This window comes from Camellia sinensis, chromosome 13 (assembly GCF_055761805.1).
Source record: "Camellia sinensis isolate YWXY chromosome 13, ASM5576180v1, whole genome shotgun sequence".
In the NCBI taxonomy this organism is placed as follows: Eukaryota; Viridiplantae; Streptophyta; class Magnoliopsida; order Ericales; family Theaceae; genus Camellia; species Camellia sinensis.
Genome location: NC_138973.1, coordinates 60,362,754 through 60,381,061, shown reverse-complemented (window position 1 = coordinate 60,381,061; position 18,308 = coordinate 60,362,754). Strand labels below are relative to the sequence as shown.

Sequence of the window (18,308 nt, the reverse complement as noted above, 5' to 3'; positions counted from 1 at the left end):
GATCTGTTTATGTTTTATGTTTGAACTGCTAATTGAAGGCCTTATCGGCGGCCGAACCGGGAATTGATTAATGTTTCTCGATCATCATGATTTATGCGATTTTATGGTGTATTTATCTGAAATTTGATTTAGTATGATTAAATTAGATTAAATATTAATCAATTGCTTAAGTTGGCCTTATTTACCAAACTAGCCTTAGTGGCCACTACTTGATTCATTTTTGAGCCTCATTACATACACATATCATTAGCTCTTTCCTTAGACTCAACCGACCAAGTTAGAGAGTGAGAGAGAATTGAGTTGATCTTGAGTTCATTGGTAGAATTGCTTGAGGAAATTGAAGTGTAGATTGCTAAATTGAGCCCCTAAATCTTGAATACAAGACTAAGGTAGGAAACTCATCTTCTTATTGTTGCCATTGAGCTAGTTCTTGCATGATTCATGCTTCATTGTAGAACTAAGTCATGTTTTGGTTCATTGTTGTTGAATTGAAGCTCAATCCTTGCATGCATGGTTGTATTGTAGATGTTGAGTTGTTTTCATGGCAAAATGTTACATGCATGTTCACAATTATGTTTAAGTCCATGATTTCATCATGTTTTGGAAACAATTGGCTCCTTAGAGCATCAAATTGAAGCTTTGAATTGATTTGAATTCATGTATGTTTGCATGTTCTCCATGTTCATGAAATTGGGTTTGAATTAAACACCCTTGGGCTTTGATTTCTCAAAATTGAGCTTTGAACCATGTTATTCTATGTGTTTACAAATGTTTTCTGAAAATTCAGCCCAAGAGGTCGAGTTTTGAGTTGTTTAAACTTGAGTTTGAGCTTGGAGGTGCAATCTGGAATTTCCAGATTCTGCACTTCCGCTCGAGTGGAGGAAAGTGCCGCTTGAGCGTGGAATCCGAGCATCCAGTATCTCTGCACTGTTTTACAATCTGCTCGAGCGGAAGACTGGGCGCTCGAGCGGAGTCATGTGTCTCAAGCTCGAGTGGGCGTCGAGCGTCCGTCGAGCGGAGATTTCACCCATCCAGTACTTTTGCAGTACGCTCGAGCGGGGGATTTGCCACTCGAGCGGGTACCTTTGTCTGTATGTCCGCTCGAGCGGAGTGACCTACGCTTGAGCGTGACCCCTGTTTTCTGAAAAATCTAAAAATGCTTTTAAAAGTACATCTTTGCATCCTCATCCCATTCTAGGCATTCTTAGGCCTACTTTAAGACATTTTAATGAGGACATAGATGTAGAACACACCGAGGCAAATTAGGGATTAAGTTATTATCTTTCCCAACTGTGTAGCTTAGTGTGTGTTCAATCTGTTAACTGTGTAGGTTTGACTTTCTGAGGAGACGCTCTAGCTTACTGTAGCCCAGAACTCTGTGAGTAACGATTGTGTAAAGATATGTTCACAAATGATTATTTTCTGAACAACTGAACTGTACTGTTTTCTGAACTGATTACTGTTAACTGATTGAATGTATGTCCTATATTCTGAACTGTATTGTGGCATCCTTAGCACCTACTGTTTACTGCTACTGTGACAGAAATCTCTGTCGGTTCCCTCGTTGGAACCACTACTGTTTACTGACTGATGGCCATCATTACTGTTCGGTCTTTTTAGACCTACTGTTTACTGTACTGTTATGCTAATGGGTGTACCACATATGACTGTACTGACTGAACAACTGAAATACTGTTTAAATGAACTATTTTCATACTGTAAGGACACTCACACTACAACAAAAAACACATTTTATAGCATTCGAGGAATGCTATCAAAAGTAAGTAATAGCATTCTAAAGAATGCTATGTTTGCCCATGTTATTAAAAGTGTATCATTTTTAATAACATTTATTGAATGTTATCGTTGAACGCTATCGTAAATATATTATAACAATTTTTGAATGCTATGAAATAGTTAAAAGTTACTAAAAATACCAAAGGATAACATTTTGTTAATGCTATAAAATTGTTTTTATAGCAATCTAGTAATGTTACAATTTACCATATCATAACTAACTAAGAATGTTATAATAAAGCATGATAACATTTTTTAAATGCTACAAATACCTCATTATGATAGCAATTTTAAATGCTATCATATAGTATTTATAAATAAGCCGTGCTTCAGACCCCCAGTGGGAGTCGCACCCCCAGTGACGTGGTAGCACGGGGTTGGTGGAAAACATAAAAAAAAATAAAAATAAATAAATAACTATTTTTTTTTTTGGACCAATGAGAGGCGACCCCCAGTACCCCCACTGGGGGTCCGAAGCTTTTTCCATTTATAAATATAATAAAAATCCATTCCAACACCAATATTGGAAACCTAAATTCTGTAAATGCAACAAACACATTTTCATCCATCACATACAAAACAATATTATCATTGAAAAATAACTCATCACCGCAAATTTCAAGAAATAATAAAATCGTCATAGCATTGTCTTAATAAAGTACCAAAACACAATCTCTCACTATGTTCAAAAAAATAAAAATAAAAACAAAAACAAAAACTTAAAGTCATAATGTCGGTATGTACAAGCCAATAACACATTCAAATTCCTTTTTCTGCACCCACAAACTTCCAAGCTGACTTCTATTGGTTCCATCTTCTTTCCAAACCTAAAAACTGTAAAACAATAATCAACACGTCACAATAAGTATAATCAGTTTAACAATACTGTATATCATTAAAAAGGAAAAATAAAAATAAAATTATATCAAAACAAAAGCAAAAAAGCAACAAAGCACTCCTCTACTGGAGCAAACGCAGAGCACCATGACTACTTCTTCAACACAGCAGACAAAAATTGTTAACAAAATGTTATCCTTTGATCTGTTATATACCTAATCTAACAACACATTCGATAAATGTTATCCTTTGATCTGTTAAAAGTTACAAAATGTTATGATTACAAAATGTTATCCTTTGATTTGCTGGATGAAAATAAAATTACAAATTGTTAACAAAATACCAAAGTTACTAAAACACCACTTCTTCAACACAGCATACCAGAATCAGCCAACAGCATACACCAGCATATAACAGATCAACAACACAGCATACACCAGCAGAAATACACCCAAGCTGGTGATCTCTTCCAGATTCAGAATATGTTGACCTGCAAGCTGCTACTTTGTAAGCTGATCTGCATGCTGGTAATTTGTTTGCTGATTTGGAAGCTAATCTGCATGCTGCTAATTTGTTTTGGGAGTGTTGGTTGCTGGTCTGCTTTATGGTTTTGGAGGTCTTTTGCTGTATAAGGTTTTAGGAAAATGAGTGTGGCTGGTTTGGTGGCTGGTTTGCTATCGGTTGTTTGCTGGTTGGTTCTGGATTGAGTGGATAAAATCATGGAATTCCAAGGGTGAGTGGGTAGGGTGTTATGTTGTCTGCTGCTGTTATGTTGTCTGTTGTTTAGGGTGGAGCTGGTGGGTTCTGGCTTGAAATCTAATTGATATGCAAGGTTCAGTGAGGAATTGAGGAAGCCACTTCCTGATATGTCTAACAGTGCTCATCTGCTGGTGTATGCTATTTGTGGCCTGAGGGTGTTCCATCATCTGCCTCTGTACAAGAAATCTTATTCTGGTAGCTAATGTGATATGCAAAACTATAAAGTATGTTGTAATATCATATCGCTTAAAAAAGTGTTATTTCTTTCGTAATATCAAGCATTCCTTACTCTTCTCTTTGTATTGTCTTATCTCTTAATAAATATACTTCTATTGCATTATAAGGATTCCGATTTAGATCCGACCTGTCTATTCATAAAAAAAAAAAACATTTCTACATTCTCTACAAATACATTTCTGCAGGTGGAATAAATAAAAACAAATATAATAAGATTTAAATTGTTCATGAAGAGTAATATTTGTAATCTTTTAAAAAATTACCAACCTGTAGAAGTGATCACTGCCCCATAACAACTTTGTCAGCTGGCCATGCAACTGTAGTACCCACAACGTCTTCAATGTAAGTCATGTCAGCAGTAGGCCTCCATAAATATGCTCCAGCTTCTCTTACGAGATCTACCCATACTCTCATGGCATTAGGTCCAATAGGAATGTGATGGACAAGTTGTTTCAGATCACTTGAAGACCAACGCCCTTCAGCAACTACTTCCCCTGACCCCATCCAATCCAGCAACTTGCATTTCTTGTTGGGGGTGTTAGTGTTCTGACATTTTAGTAACAAGGCAATGACAAACAAGAGAAACTGTCACTCATATATGGTTGTTAGCTCCCCTCTTTCTCTATATATATACACTATAATGATGAGTGAACCAAGAATTTTAATTGTCTAAATCAATACTCATAAGATGTGTTACACAGACTTTTCTACTTCTCCCATTGTACTTGTGTCCACTGGATATGACAAGGGTAAACATGGGGGATATGTGTCCAACACCTGTACCCAATATAGACATTTGGATCCTCTAATTTTGTATGATGTTTGAAGAAGAAGACACTTGCATTTTCTAGTAAAGAAAACATTTCTATTATGTAAATTCTATGTTTTCCTAAATCCTTTTTTATTTGAAGTACATTTTTAAACAATGTATAACATCTGATCTAAGAAGATTATACAATAAGCAATACATATGTGTGTGTGTGTGTTTAAGATGTATCCCCTTATCCATTCCCAACTTTTGGATGCATATCCAATATCCTAAGATTTAGGTTTAGGAAGATCTAACACTTGAACCCGCACCTGATACTTACCTGAGTCTGTGTGACATAGCTCATGAGTCAACCACGAAATTTCAATATTGCGAGTAAAATCCATCTGTGAACATTGCCTTGAGTATTCCTCAACCAGAGAACTAATTACAGTTAACATTCTAGTGAATGACCCAATGCCATAGCTTTTATCACCTCTCCATTAAAAAAAGGTGAAAAAACTACTGTCTGTATAATAATGACTGAAGATAAACTGCATGTGTGCACTTTATTTGGAATCTTAATTAAGCTGATCATTTGTTTTCCTTTTTCAATGTCCTCAGCTGAAGTTTTCAACAATTTGCAACTAAAAGCAATGAGGGTTTCTTTTTGAAAAATCTTTCACTTGAAGAACTTTGAAGTCCTCACCTAGCAGAAACATGCCAGTGCTGTGAGGTTTGACTGAGAAGGAGTTCTGTTGTTTGAGTGTTTATGCAGAGATGAAGGGAGGCAATATAAGTAGATTTTTGGGGAGGCATTATTTTTTCCTTTGATTGCTATTCTGTTGACCACCATTTTTCTTTATCAGAAGAAAATGAGTTCATTTTGTCTTCGCAAGGTTAGTAATTGCTTCGTGCATGTACGTATCCTAGTGTGTTTATTTGCCTGTATGTTTTTTTTTCCCTAACTTCTTATTTTTACTTGGTATTAGTAAACAACTTATTGAAGTAACATTACTCAAGCTGTTTAAATTATATTATAGAAACTATCCCCTTACATTTTCCAAAACATGAAAGTAATTGTAATAAGATCAACCTTCCAATCATTAAGGGGAGCTATGACGACCATCATCTTATCTGGGGTGTTTGAACCCCTCACATTCTAGCTAAGTATTTCTAATTCATGTAGTATCACTGAATAGTGAAGACCCAAACCCCTTAAGTGGTATTCTAAAGTTGATCTCTACATATAAATATACTCATAGAATGGAAATGTATGTGTGTGCATGTGCGCACACTACTTTCATGTAAAATGGAATGTAAATAATATTTTTTACCGAGGGAGAAACTATAGGTCTTGTTGATCCTTCCTCGCTTGCTTGCTTCTGACACCAAAAAATGAAAGACAATAATGTAATTATGTTAAAAAGTTTGAAACCTATATAAGTAAATTTAATAAATGCGTAAAACTACTTGCCTCATTTCTCATTAGATGACTAACTACGCTCTCCAAATGTGCCACTCTTTCTTTCAATTGAGTAGCTTCTTCTTTTTCCTGAGTTTTAAAACTATCCCTTTGCGAGAGTACACACAATTTAGTAAGAGTAACTCCTTTGCCAAGCCCTCTTATTCGCCCGCGATTCTCACGACCAAGTATTTTTGAAAGAGCATCTTGTTTTACCTTAAGAATAGATGATGATACTGGATCGTCAAGTTCAACTTCTTTCAATTTATCCTTAAAAAAAAAATAATATTATTATTATGTCTGAGTAGATAAGGATGACCAATATGAATATGAAGATATATTATAAAAAATAAAAAATAAAAATTATTAAATAGAGAAATGTTCTTACAATAGTTTCAGCAACAGTTGTGTTTATGGGTTCACCACTCTTTTTGGTATGTGCCTGAATCCAGACAGGAACTCTAGATAGAGATGAGGAGGTTGCACCCTTGTTTTTCTAGAGGGGAAACAAAAGATTCATACTATAAAAAAAATACAAACAGAACTTAATAAAATTTAATGTTACCATGTCCTCAGTCAACCGTGCATATCCCTTGCGACTGCATGTATGTGGGAGTTGTTTCCTTCTAATTGCTTTGAATTTCTCACTTTTAGCCTAAAGCAATTAATCAATTTCAGTTTTTTTTTTTTGGTCAACGAAAACATTCAATTTTATTGAAATTGAATCAACATTATAGTAAAATAGACAATTATCTTGCTTAATGGAATAACAGCATGCTCCCTAAGAAAGATCAATCAACAATGATGATTAGTGATCCCCTTGCAACAAAACATGACAAAAAGGTGGAGAAACATAATAGTAGTGATACAAATACAATTTGCCTTTATAAAATAGTGTTGATAACAATAGAATGTCTTTATCATATGTTGCCTTTATAAAATAGTATTGACAACTTCAGAAGTTTCTTACCTTAAACTTTTCACTTGTCTTTTCCTTCAAGAAATCCTTCCACTCATGAATTGATTTGATGTTATCAGGTCGTAGTTTAAGCCTTTCTTCTTCGTTTGATGCTTTCCTTATTTTGGTAACTAATCTTGATTTGGAGGCCCTCCAAAGATCATCCATAGACATAAATATATGATCTTTTTGCCACTCTTCATCTACCTTAAATCTTACCTGCAAGTTGTATTACCATTAATGTTATGATTATTTTATGTTCAAAGCAAAGATATTTAAGTTTGGTATACTACACCTGAATAGATTTCCATAAGACTTCTTCCATCCCCGAAGGAAGTTTCCTCCAATCAGGAAGTGTTACAGGTACAATCTCTCGAACAAGAGCTCCTAAGAAGGAGGATAATTTGACCGATCCATCACCAATTGGTTGACCCAAGTCATTGTACAATATTTCAATTCGACTTCCGCCATCCACTGCAATTGTTTTCAATTTGGTTGGGCCCCTTCTTCGTTTAACACTTTGTGAACCCTCTGTAGGAACTGCAGTTGTTTCTACGGAATCTTGAGGCAAGAGGTTGGATGGTCCTTCAAGAGAGACTTCACTTGATGTCTGCCTTGGACGTAACCTCCCCTTACAACTAGCAACCATGGTAGCCAACCTATTCAACAAAATAATAACATAGCATCAAATTCCAAACTTAGTTAGACAAATGAATTGAAATAAAGAAAGTATTTTGAAACAAGAATTGAGTTGTATACCTTATAAATACATAAAGGCTACAAAAGTGATAGAAATGACCAAGCAAAAAAACCCTGTACATACCATCATTTCCCAAAAAATTTTGAATGAAAACTTTTAAAGTGCAATATTATACATTCATCATAAGTTAAAACTCTTTTATCTTGTTTCAAACCACCATAAATAATTCTGAAACAAATTTAGAATGTAAACTAGTGCTTTACAAAGGAATTTCAAAATAACATTATAAACTAAAAAAGACTTGAGATAAAAACTACAATCTTTTCAAGAGTAGCACACAAATCACACCAATATGCCCTCACAATCTTCTCTCACAAAACTGCCTTCGTCATTATCATCATCAATGTTCAAATCAAGTGATGAAACGTGTTGTGGCCTGGAAGACATATCCTCATTCTTATCATACATTTCCAACTCATAATAACCTCTTGGTGGTGCCTTTAGTAAAACATACCAATTCGATGAATCAGTTTCTCTCGAATAAAACACTTGTTTTGCTTGTGAGGCCAATATAAAAGGCTCCCTCTCATATTGGTTCTCATCTTGGGGTAGATTAACAAGTGTAAAACCATCTTCAAATCTAACACCATGTCCAATATTTGCCCAATCACACTTGAATATTGGAAGTTGAAATGTATGGTAATCTAATAAAATTATATCTCTGATCACACCATAATATGCAACGACATCAACAACTTGTGAAGTGTCCTTTGCACTTGCTCTGCACATGGTGCTAGCTTCAATAGAAACACCACTATTTTGAGTTGACTTCTCTGCTTCCTTTGTGTGGAATCGCTGCCCATTAATTATATATCCATTATAGGACATTGCATACTTTCTAGGACCATATGCAAGCCATTTTAGTTTGTCCACCTCATCATTGTCCAACTCATTAGTTGATGGGGTATGAAACTGAATCTGTTAAAAAATAAGGAAATAAATTCATATGTTATGTTATCATATTCTTCTAGACAAACAGATTTAAAATAACATGTAACCTTTTCCTTTAACCATGCTGCGAAATTTTCAGCATGTCGCTTCAAAAGTAAGCTTTTATTTTTTTGAAGACCAAGGCTCCTATTTGATTACTTTAAGTCCTCTAAATGCATCCTGATTGAAACCAAAATATGTAAGTGGTTTATAACTGATATCAGGTACGTAGTAAATTATGCATTGGAAATTCTATCATACTTACTCCAAATAGGGTTCCACTATGGCTGTATTGAACAACACGCAACGATGTGCAGTTTCCAACAATTCATCACTCAATGTGATTGATGTTCCACCTGAAATTGGACGACCTTCAAGAATCACATCATTATCAAAATCTTGATTGCGGCCTACTTGATAATCTACTTCAATAGTTGTCTTCATATTTTTATTACAAAATGACATGCACTCATCTGCAAGATAGCATTCTGCGATGCAGCCTTCAGGTCGTGCAGGATTCCTAACATATCCTTTGAGTATCTTCATATATCTTCAGAAAAATGAACATCATATTAAAATGATACTTCTTAACACATAGTCATATTTAATAATCATGAAATAGGTGTTCACCTTTCAAAGGGATACATCCAACGGTATTGGACTGGTCCACATAATCGTGCTTCTCATCCTATGTGAATTGTTAAATGAATCATGATGTCAAAGAATGAAGGTGGAAAGAACCTTTCAAACATGCATAAGGTTTCAATGACTTGTTCTTCGAGGGCCGCTATTTGTTCTCTATCAAGGACTCGTTGACATATTCTGTTGAAGAATGAACATAACCGAAGTATGGCATTTCTTGGTCCTTTCGGCATTAATCCTTTCAAAGCTACAAGCAACAATTGTTGCATCAGAACATGACAATCGTGGGATTTGAGGCCTATAATCTTGCATTCCTCCATCGATATACAATTCCCAATATTTGAGCTATACCCATCAGGTAACTTCAGGTCAAATAACCTCTTGCAAAATATTTTCTTTTCAGTCCTTGATAGTGTATGTGCAGCTGCAGGGAGGTATGTTCTATTCCCATGGTCTTCTGGATGCAAGTCATGTCGTATTCCCATTTCTTGTAAATCCTTACGAGCATTGAGACCATCCTTCGATTTTCCATTGATATCCAACAAGGTGCCAATGATGCTCTCACAAACATTTTTCTCTATATGCATTACATCTAAGTTATGACGTAATGTAAGTTCCTGAGAATTCATTATAAAAACACTTATAAAATTGCTACTATCAAAAACTCAAAAAAAAAAATAAATAAATAAATAAATAAGATATATCAAAATAGTCAATAACAATTACCTTCCAATAAGGTAATTCAAAAAAAAATTGACCTCTTTTTCCACGTTTGAATAGGTTCATTATCTCGCATTCGCTTCTTCTTTCCACTTTTTCCATAATCATTCTTCATGTCTTTAATAGAAACCCAAATGTTGTTGCCAGTCATGATTTTTGGATTTCTTCTCTTTTCTTCCTTACCATCAAACCAAGTTTTTTTCTTTCGAAAAGGGTGAGATGGCGGAAGGAAGCACCTGTGGCCCATGTATGCAAACTTCCTACTAAATGTTAGCCACTGTGAATATGTATTGTTGCCACATATAGGACATGCTATTCTACCCTTCGTAGTACACCCAGAGAGATTTCCATATGCTGGAAAGTCATTTATTGTCCATAACAAAATTGCCCTCAAATTGAAAACAGTTTTTGTGAAAGCATCATAAATATTCACCCCATTATTCCACAACTCTTGCAGGTCTTCTATAAGCGGTTGTAAATATACATCAATGTCATTACCTGGTTGCTTTTTTCCTGGAATCAATAATGTCAACATAACATTTTCTCTTTTCATACATAACCATGGTGGGAAGTTATATGCAACTAGCATCACGGGCCAACAACTGTACGTAGAACTCAAATTACGAAATGGATTGAAACCATCAGCCGCTAGACCTAGTCTCAGATTGCGAGGATCTGATGAAAAGAGTGGCCACTTATTATTTACCAAGTCCCATGAGCAAGAATCAACTGGGTGTCTCATCTTGCTATCTTCACTTTTATGAGCAGAATGCCACCTTAAATCTTCAGCCATTTGTGATGACCTAAACATCCTCCTAAACCTTGGGATTATAGGAAAATATCTTAGCACTTTAGCAGGAACACCTTTTTTAATTTTATTGGTGCGTTGATCGACCTTCCACCGTGAAAAATCACATTTTGGACAACTCTCCATTTCAGCATTCTCTTTTCTAAACAAACAGCAATCATTCACACAAGCATGAATCTTCTCATACCCTAAATCAAATGCTTTGACAAATTTTTTCACAGAGTATACAGACTTCAGAATGACATTTCCCATTGGTAACATATCATGTAATATCTCCAGAAGTTTATTAAAACTGTTATCAGACCATTCATTTACAGCTTTGAGCTTGTAAAGAGCTACAATTGCTGACAACTTTGTGTATTTTTCACAACCTAAATATAATGGAGTTTCTGCATCTTCCAGTAATTTGAAAAAATCCTCATCCCCACTCTTGTCAACAGATTTTTCATAATTGTCATCTCGCGCACATGCAGCTTTAAATAAATTGTATGAGCCTAACATTTCAATATCAGGTTTATCACTGACATGTGGTTGTTCTCCATGATGAAACCAATTTGTATAAGTTTCATCCATTCCCTTTATGACCAAATGCTCATATACAACCTCAATACAATGGTGACTTAAGTTTCGACAATCTTTGCAAGGACATATAATCTTCTCTGGATACCCTGCATTCCTTTTAGCCATGTCCACAAAATTCCATGCTGCTTTCATGTATTCATCTGTAGTTCTATTTTACCATTCAAAGTCCAAATTTATCAAAACATTTGAGAATGAATATTTTAAGCACAATAGGTTCCAAATATAATTTTCATTACCTATTAAGATGTACCCAATCTTTCTCCATCACTAATCGCGAAGTAACTGTTTTCCTAATATGGCCAAGTAATACATATAGTTGCTTAGATCAGAAAGGTGGAGAAATTTCACACAAATAGAAGTGCATAGAAATTTCACACAAATAGAAGTGCATCTAAATAGTGAAAATAGGGATTTCTTAATAAACTATGATACATAAACATACAGGTGTTCGAACATGACCTTTATGAATTTTAGTCGTAGGCAATGCTACACCAAGGCTATATTAAGGTTTGAGACATTTTGTGATAACTGTAATGAATATTTTAAAAGTGTCTTATAGGCATCAATTCCATTGTCTTAACTTTCATAAGAACGCAAAAATATAAAATTGCCTATAAATGGTCATGTATAATGAGAAGATCATATGATTAGAGTAAAAAAAAACAAGAATGCAATAAAGAAAGAGAATCATAATATACATGAATTTTCATAAAACAAATATAGTTGTAATAAACAGCAAAGCAATATCCAAATCAAATAAAAATACATATAATAAATAAATAACTAAACTAATATGTTTGCCATAACCCTTATGAAGATCACAACCACCTGTTTTTCCACTGCCCTTTCTCTGATAGAGTGTGGAATGTCATGAAAATAAAGTTAAATGTTTCTTGGCCAGATCTGCCATGGTTTGAGCTAGTTCAGCTTCTGTCTCAACAAATTTGGGGTAAATCCCTCGGGTCGGTCATTTCCAGATTGGTTTTTAATTGCACAGTTTACCAATTGTGGATGACCAGAAATAACAGATTTTTTAATGGGGAGTTCCTCCCCGAGGAGGTGGTTATTAAGCAAATAATTGATATGGTTCGATTTCGAATGTTTTCTATTACTAACCTAAATAGTAATCAAAGTGATAGGTTGTTTCTGGAGACATGGAGGTTGCCAGATTCAATTTTGAAGAATAGAGTTACCTCTCTGGATCCGATTAGAAGAGTTTTTAGGGATGTGAGATCACTTCAAGTGGGTTGAGTGAATGGGAGCATAAATAGAGTGTTATCTAATTGTTTGGTTAATGTGCAGGTTGAAAGGTGCTGTTCTGGGAGCTAGACCATATCATAGAGGGTTGAGTGTAGGGAGGACATTAAATCACATACCTTTCACTGCCCATATTGAGAGAGTTTTGTTGCTAACTTGTTTACATGTTTATGAATTGTTGTTCTATCTTGCAAGTTGCTTGCTGTCAACATTTCTAGAGTGTAGTGAGGTCTCATATTATGGGTTGAGTGATGTGAGTTCATATAATGTGGGCTGTTTGTGGTTCGTATGTAAAGCTTTTTCTTGCCGATGGCATAGAGCATTGGTTCTTAGCTGTGATAGGAATTCGTGTATTGGGTTGCGTGTTTGTTTCAAGTCTGTTGCTGGAAAGAAGGGTTACATAAAATGTCTGTCGGATGTCTTCTGCCACTGGGAACACTTGCTGGCAGTTTGTCCTCTGGAATTAGGAATCTGGCAGCAAGGGATGATGGCTGCTCTAAGCGCCTCAAGTGTGAAGAAATCCTTTAATTTTGATTGTAAAAGTCATTCTTATTTAGTCTATACTAGTATTGATGTTCAGGTGAATATTTTGTGGCCTACCCTTGCGGGCTGTGCAAGGGAAAATACTCGTATCTTTGTGCTGACATTGATTCAGCATTTGGGATTATAGGGTGAGTTCATGGTCCACATACAGCTGGTATGGGGACCCTGAACACATTAAAACGATCCAAATCTGATGTGCAGCTTGTTTTGGTCTAAGTCTTCTCAGTTTCGTTTGGAATGTTTTCCATAGCTTAGAGAAAACTCTAGTCCCTAGTGTTTGTGTATTGGGGCTGTATATTTTTGGTTGTTATTTTTATTTTTTGTTTGCTTTCTCTTGCCTTTGTGTGGCTTTTGGCTGGTTTTTGTTCATGTATAGTGGTGGTGTAGGGCCTGCGGTATGCCTCTTATGCCCCTTCTAGTCATGTGAGCTCTTTGTTTTTATTTATGACTTATTCACCCAAAAAAAGGTTTCATGTATACTTGCAGGTTGATCTGTCCCTCTTTGTTATGGTCTCATTTTCTCCATATCCAGGGTATTGAAGTCTCATTGGCTAGCTATGTGCTTTTTTGAGGTGTATCCAGGTTGGTTCTAGGTTGAGGCCTGCATCGAAAAGTTGGCTAATATCCTACTTTTCTCTACTCTACAGCCTATGGCAGATTGCAGATGCAGGTCTTTACAGATCTTCTACCCTCCTAGTCCAACTTTCTTCTCTGTAACTACAACTGTTCTTTCTAGAATAAAACAGCAGTAATAGCAGTACAACACAGCAGCTAGTAGTTAGCCTCCCCTGTGTGACACCTCTGTACACACAGCAGTAGGCAACTATACAAGAGTAACAACTTTCTCAGGAGCTCTCCAACCAAACCCAATACTGCTGCTGCTGCTCGCCAGGGCCAGAACCAAGGCAATAACCAGGATTAATGACACAAAGCAGCAGCTGCTCACCCAGAAAGCTAGAACAGAACAGAATAAGAATCAGACCATCCCAATAGATTTATGTACTAGACCACTGAAGCTGTTGCTGTAAGCCTACTAATCCAGGCATCTTCGAACCTGATGCAGGTTATGTAACCGGATCATTGACAGAAACTTGATTGATTTTAGTCTGGAAATATCTAACTAATATCTAACTCTAACAAATATCTAATATCTCTAATAGACAGATATACCAACAGAAACTGAGCTAGATCTGAAGCTGCAGCTGTGAGATGGGCGTGAGTGCTGCTGATATAGTGGTGGTACTAATGTCTTAGACCGTAGCAACATAAGCTGTGACTTCAACTGCTACTGTATTCAGATTCTTCTTTGTCTTGCTCTTCATCACAATGAAAAAAAGATGAACTCCTCAATTCTTTATTCAATAGTTGTATTGTAGCTACATTATTGTTTATATAGACATTTGTATAATGACTGTCTAACTATCTAACAACTTGTCTAACAAATTTCTAACCAATCTTCTAACTAATATCTAACTCTAACAAATATCTAATATCTCTAATAGACATATATAGGAACAGAAGCTGACACAACTGATTAACAGCAGAAAAATGATCCAAGTTGGGGGCATGCATAGGTTGACACAACTGATTAACAGTAAAGGAGATGGTAGGTCTGGTGATAGTTAAGTACTGCAAAGCCCCAACTATACTGCGATAAAGAGACAGATTGTCAAACAATTCAGTGAAAGAACTAGTGAGACTAGCCTTGATAGACATAGGTGAAGAACAGGGCTTGCATTCAGCTAATCCAGCTCGCACAAGTATGTCATGAGCATACTTTTGTTAACAAACTGTATAACCAGTAGCAATAGCTTGAACTGAAATGCCCAAGAAATAGGACACAGGACCCAATTCTTTCATAGAAAAAACCTCATGCATATGAGCAATAAGAGAGGTAATATGAGCATCATTATTTCCTGTGAGTAATATGTCATCAACATAGATTAAAAGCACAGTAACAGTGCTATCAGACTTCTGAATGAATACAAATGAATCACATTTACTATTCTAAAACGCCCGAGATAGAATAAATGCAGAGAAGGTGCAATACCAGGCTCTAGGTGCTTGTTTGAGCCCATATAAGGCCTTGTGAAGTTTGCAGACATGAGTGGATTGAGTAGGATGAAAAAGCCAAGAGGCTGCAACATATGCACCTCTTCTTCAAGAACTCCATGAAGGAAAGCATTAGATATGTCAAACTACTTGATCGACCAATTGTGATGAAGAACAAGACATAGAAGAATCCGATCCGTGTTCCTATTGTTCCTACTGTTTGGTTCCTTATCAGTTTGCAGTATATATATATATATACTAGTTCCTACTGTTCGGTTCCTAATTTACTCTAAAACTTGATCAATCCGATCCGTGTACAATCCTAATTTTTACATATTTTTGTAATATATGTTATGTATTTTTATAATAAATATTAAGTAGTTGTGTATCATATATAACTTTTTTTACTTATTTTTTGAGGCAAATATTGCATTTTTTTCTTGCATCATTTGTGACGAATATTACGGATTGTTTTTTGATACATAATTTGTACTTCATAAATAAAATTACATATTTTCTAATAATGTTAAAATTTTTAAAAATGTGTAACTAACAGTGTATATGATACATATATTCCATAGCATTAAAACACTAATACAATATTAATAAATTTTACCTCCATCTCAATTTCAATCACTCCTCTATCTCTCAAAACAAATGGTAATAATAATTAACATCTTGTTGTAGGACTTATAAAAGATAGTAGGTGGCTCACGTGATGCGTGTGCAAGTTCAATAAATAAAATATTTAACATATATTGGCTGTAATCTCAAGTGTTAAGATTATTCCTTATCAAATTTGTGCTCTTAACTTCAAGTCTTGGCCTATTCTTTTCTCTAGCATTTTTTTTTTTTTTTGGGTTTTTGATAGATCACTAGACACTTGGTATGAAGAGAGACAAAGCTTAAAAGACACCAATTTACGTGCTCACATATATAATAGTGTAGATAAAAACAAATAAAATATTTAAAATATGTTAGTTGTAATCTCAAGTGATAAGATTCTTCCTTATTAAATTTGTGGTCTTCAGTTCTAAGTGTTGGCCCATTCTCTTCTCTAGTATTTTTTTTTTTTTTGGTTTTTGACAGATCACTGGACACCTAGCATGAAGAGAGACAAAGCTTCAAGACACCAATTTAGGTGCTCACATATATAATAGTATAGATGGTATAGAATTTTCGTATATGTGTATATTTGTTTTGGTGTGGGGTAATGAGTTTCTTCGAGTAGTAGGGTGTAGTGGCATAATAAGTGGTATTGTGAACTTTTTGGCTCAAGTGTTCAACGATAGTCATGGTGGGAAGTTAACGGTTATATGGTTGGAGTACTTGATCACTATACAGTTTAAAAAGAAAAAATCGTACCAAGAAAAATTCAGAATATTCTACTTGGTTTAAGTGCACGTTTTTGAACCCTAGTTCTTTCAACTTTTGGACCCAAAAAAAAAGGGTATTTACACAGTGATCCCTTAAACTATTGTCAAGTATCCTTTTGACCTTCTATATTAAGAAACCATACAAACTGACTTTCTAAATAATGGATATTGTAAGAGGGAGAGGTCAGTTTGCAGTTCTATTTTCTCATTTCTTGGTTGAGCTTGTATATAAGAGTTGGCTGCTAGTTCTCAATTCTACAGTTTATGACAGTTTGCAGCGGCAGATTGGGTGTAGATGTGTCCATCCGAGTGCTTGTTGCTGCTGTTAACTAATATCTAATAAAAGGTCCATAATTGCTCAGGTATAATCAGTTTAACTCTTACAAAGAGAGTTTTGAATATTAATTAAGTTCCCATACCTTGAGATCAATTTAAATCTATAAATTTTAATTTCATTTTCAAATCCAAATTTACATATCCAAATACAGTTTATTTGGAGTTAAATCACATACCTTTTTTTTTTTTGGGTTCAATCAGTCATAGATTAATTTCAAATAATGATTCAAAATCCAACAATATCTTTAAAGTCAACAATTTTCAAACTCAATAACAATCACATGAAGAACTACATGTAACCCGATCGAACTATACTCCATAAAAGTTAAACAACAACCTCAAACTACATAGTATTGCTATATCAATAGGCCAAAAATCCTTACTCACCTACCCATTTTCTTTTACCCATCGTGTTTTTAATGACGGCATGGATAGAAGAAAAACTCACACATAACTTCACAAATGGTTGGAAATGTTGACATAAAATATAATGCACTGATATAGTATCTACTTTTAGCCAATGTTATTGCCATTTTACCATAAACCATAATTTTTTTTCTTTGAAAACAGAAGAAAAATAAAAATCCAGAATCCTTTTTTTTTTTTTATGGCTTCTATATATAACATTTTTGTTTCACCAAACTTTTCATCTCCTTGGTGAGTTCTCATATATAATAACATGATAAATTTCAAATATAGTGGTTATCTTTATGTGTACATATATATAAATATAGATATAGATATAGATACTAATACAGATATTAAAAAAACTCATAAGAAAACAGTATACAAGTTCAGCCACTCTTTGTGGCATTTTATCAAGCACTTAAGAAGCATAATAATATATACTAGTGCAATATATCAGAGAATGTACTTCTTACTAAATTAAAACCAAATCATCCAAAATAACAGAGCACTGAGTGTTTCTTCTTATTCTTCTTCTTCTTTTTTTGGTTCAATTTTTCGGGAAAAAAAAAATGACCCAAAGAGAAAGAAGTACATAAAATATCAAATTACCTATGAAACTTCAACGATGAATAACAGAGCTTCAACTCCTTACAACTCTGATCCAGTAAATCAACCAACTCGTCCAATCGGAGACACAAACTTGCCAAATCAAACGCAAAAACTTGAAACAAATTCCAAGTGTTTTCTAGGGTTTTTTTGTATGCTCGATTTGCGATTATATGTGGAAGAAATACAACGCAAGAGAGGGGTCGTGCAAGAGATGGGAACTGAATGGAAAAAACGCGGCAAATTTAGAGCGCCTTTTTTCTTTCAGGTTTCAATAGCATTCTTTCTTTGCTATATCCTGTAGAATGAAGTTCCGTACTAAGGAAAGCTTTAATATTGGTTTTCAATTGCTATTAAAATATAAAAAATTGCTACAAAAAATTAAATGTTATTATTCAAAAATCTTTTACAGCATTTTATTAAAAAATGTTATGTATACCTTTTATTTTATAACATTCATAAAAAAATGCTATAAACAAATGTTATT

The 18,308-nt window shown here is 34.7% G+C and overlaps 1 protein-coding gene across 1 annotated transcript; it reads right to left on the bottom strand.

Moving 5' to 3' along the window:
* Positions 1-7,843: 7,843 nt before the first annotated feature.
* Positions 7,844-11,508, bottom strand: LOC145805429 (uncharacterized). Its single transcript, XM_082900565.1, has 5 exons — positions 11,480-11,508; positions 9,892-11,391; positions 9,233-9,787; positions 8,795-9,041; positions 7,844-8,479 (listed from the first exon to the last, which is right to left on the bottom strand). Exons 1-5 carry the CDS (start codon positions 11,506-11,508, stop codon positions 7,844-7,846), a joined length of 2,967 nt encoding a protein of 988 aa, XP_082756691.1.
* Positions 11,509-18,308: the final 6,800 nt, after the last annotated feature.

Coding starts and splice junctions, on each gene's coding strand:
- LOC145805429 (XM_082900565.1), bottom strand. CDS start 11,508: ATGGAGAAAGATTGGGTACATCTTAATAG. Junction 11,392..11,479: donor GATTGGGTACATCTTAATAG/GTAATGAAAATT, acceptor ATGGTAAAATAG/AACTACAGATGAATACATGA. Junction 9,042..9,232: donor ACCTTATGCATGTTTGAAAG/GTTCTTTCCACC, acceptor ATTTTTCTGAAG/ATATATGAAGATACTCAAAG.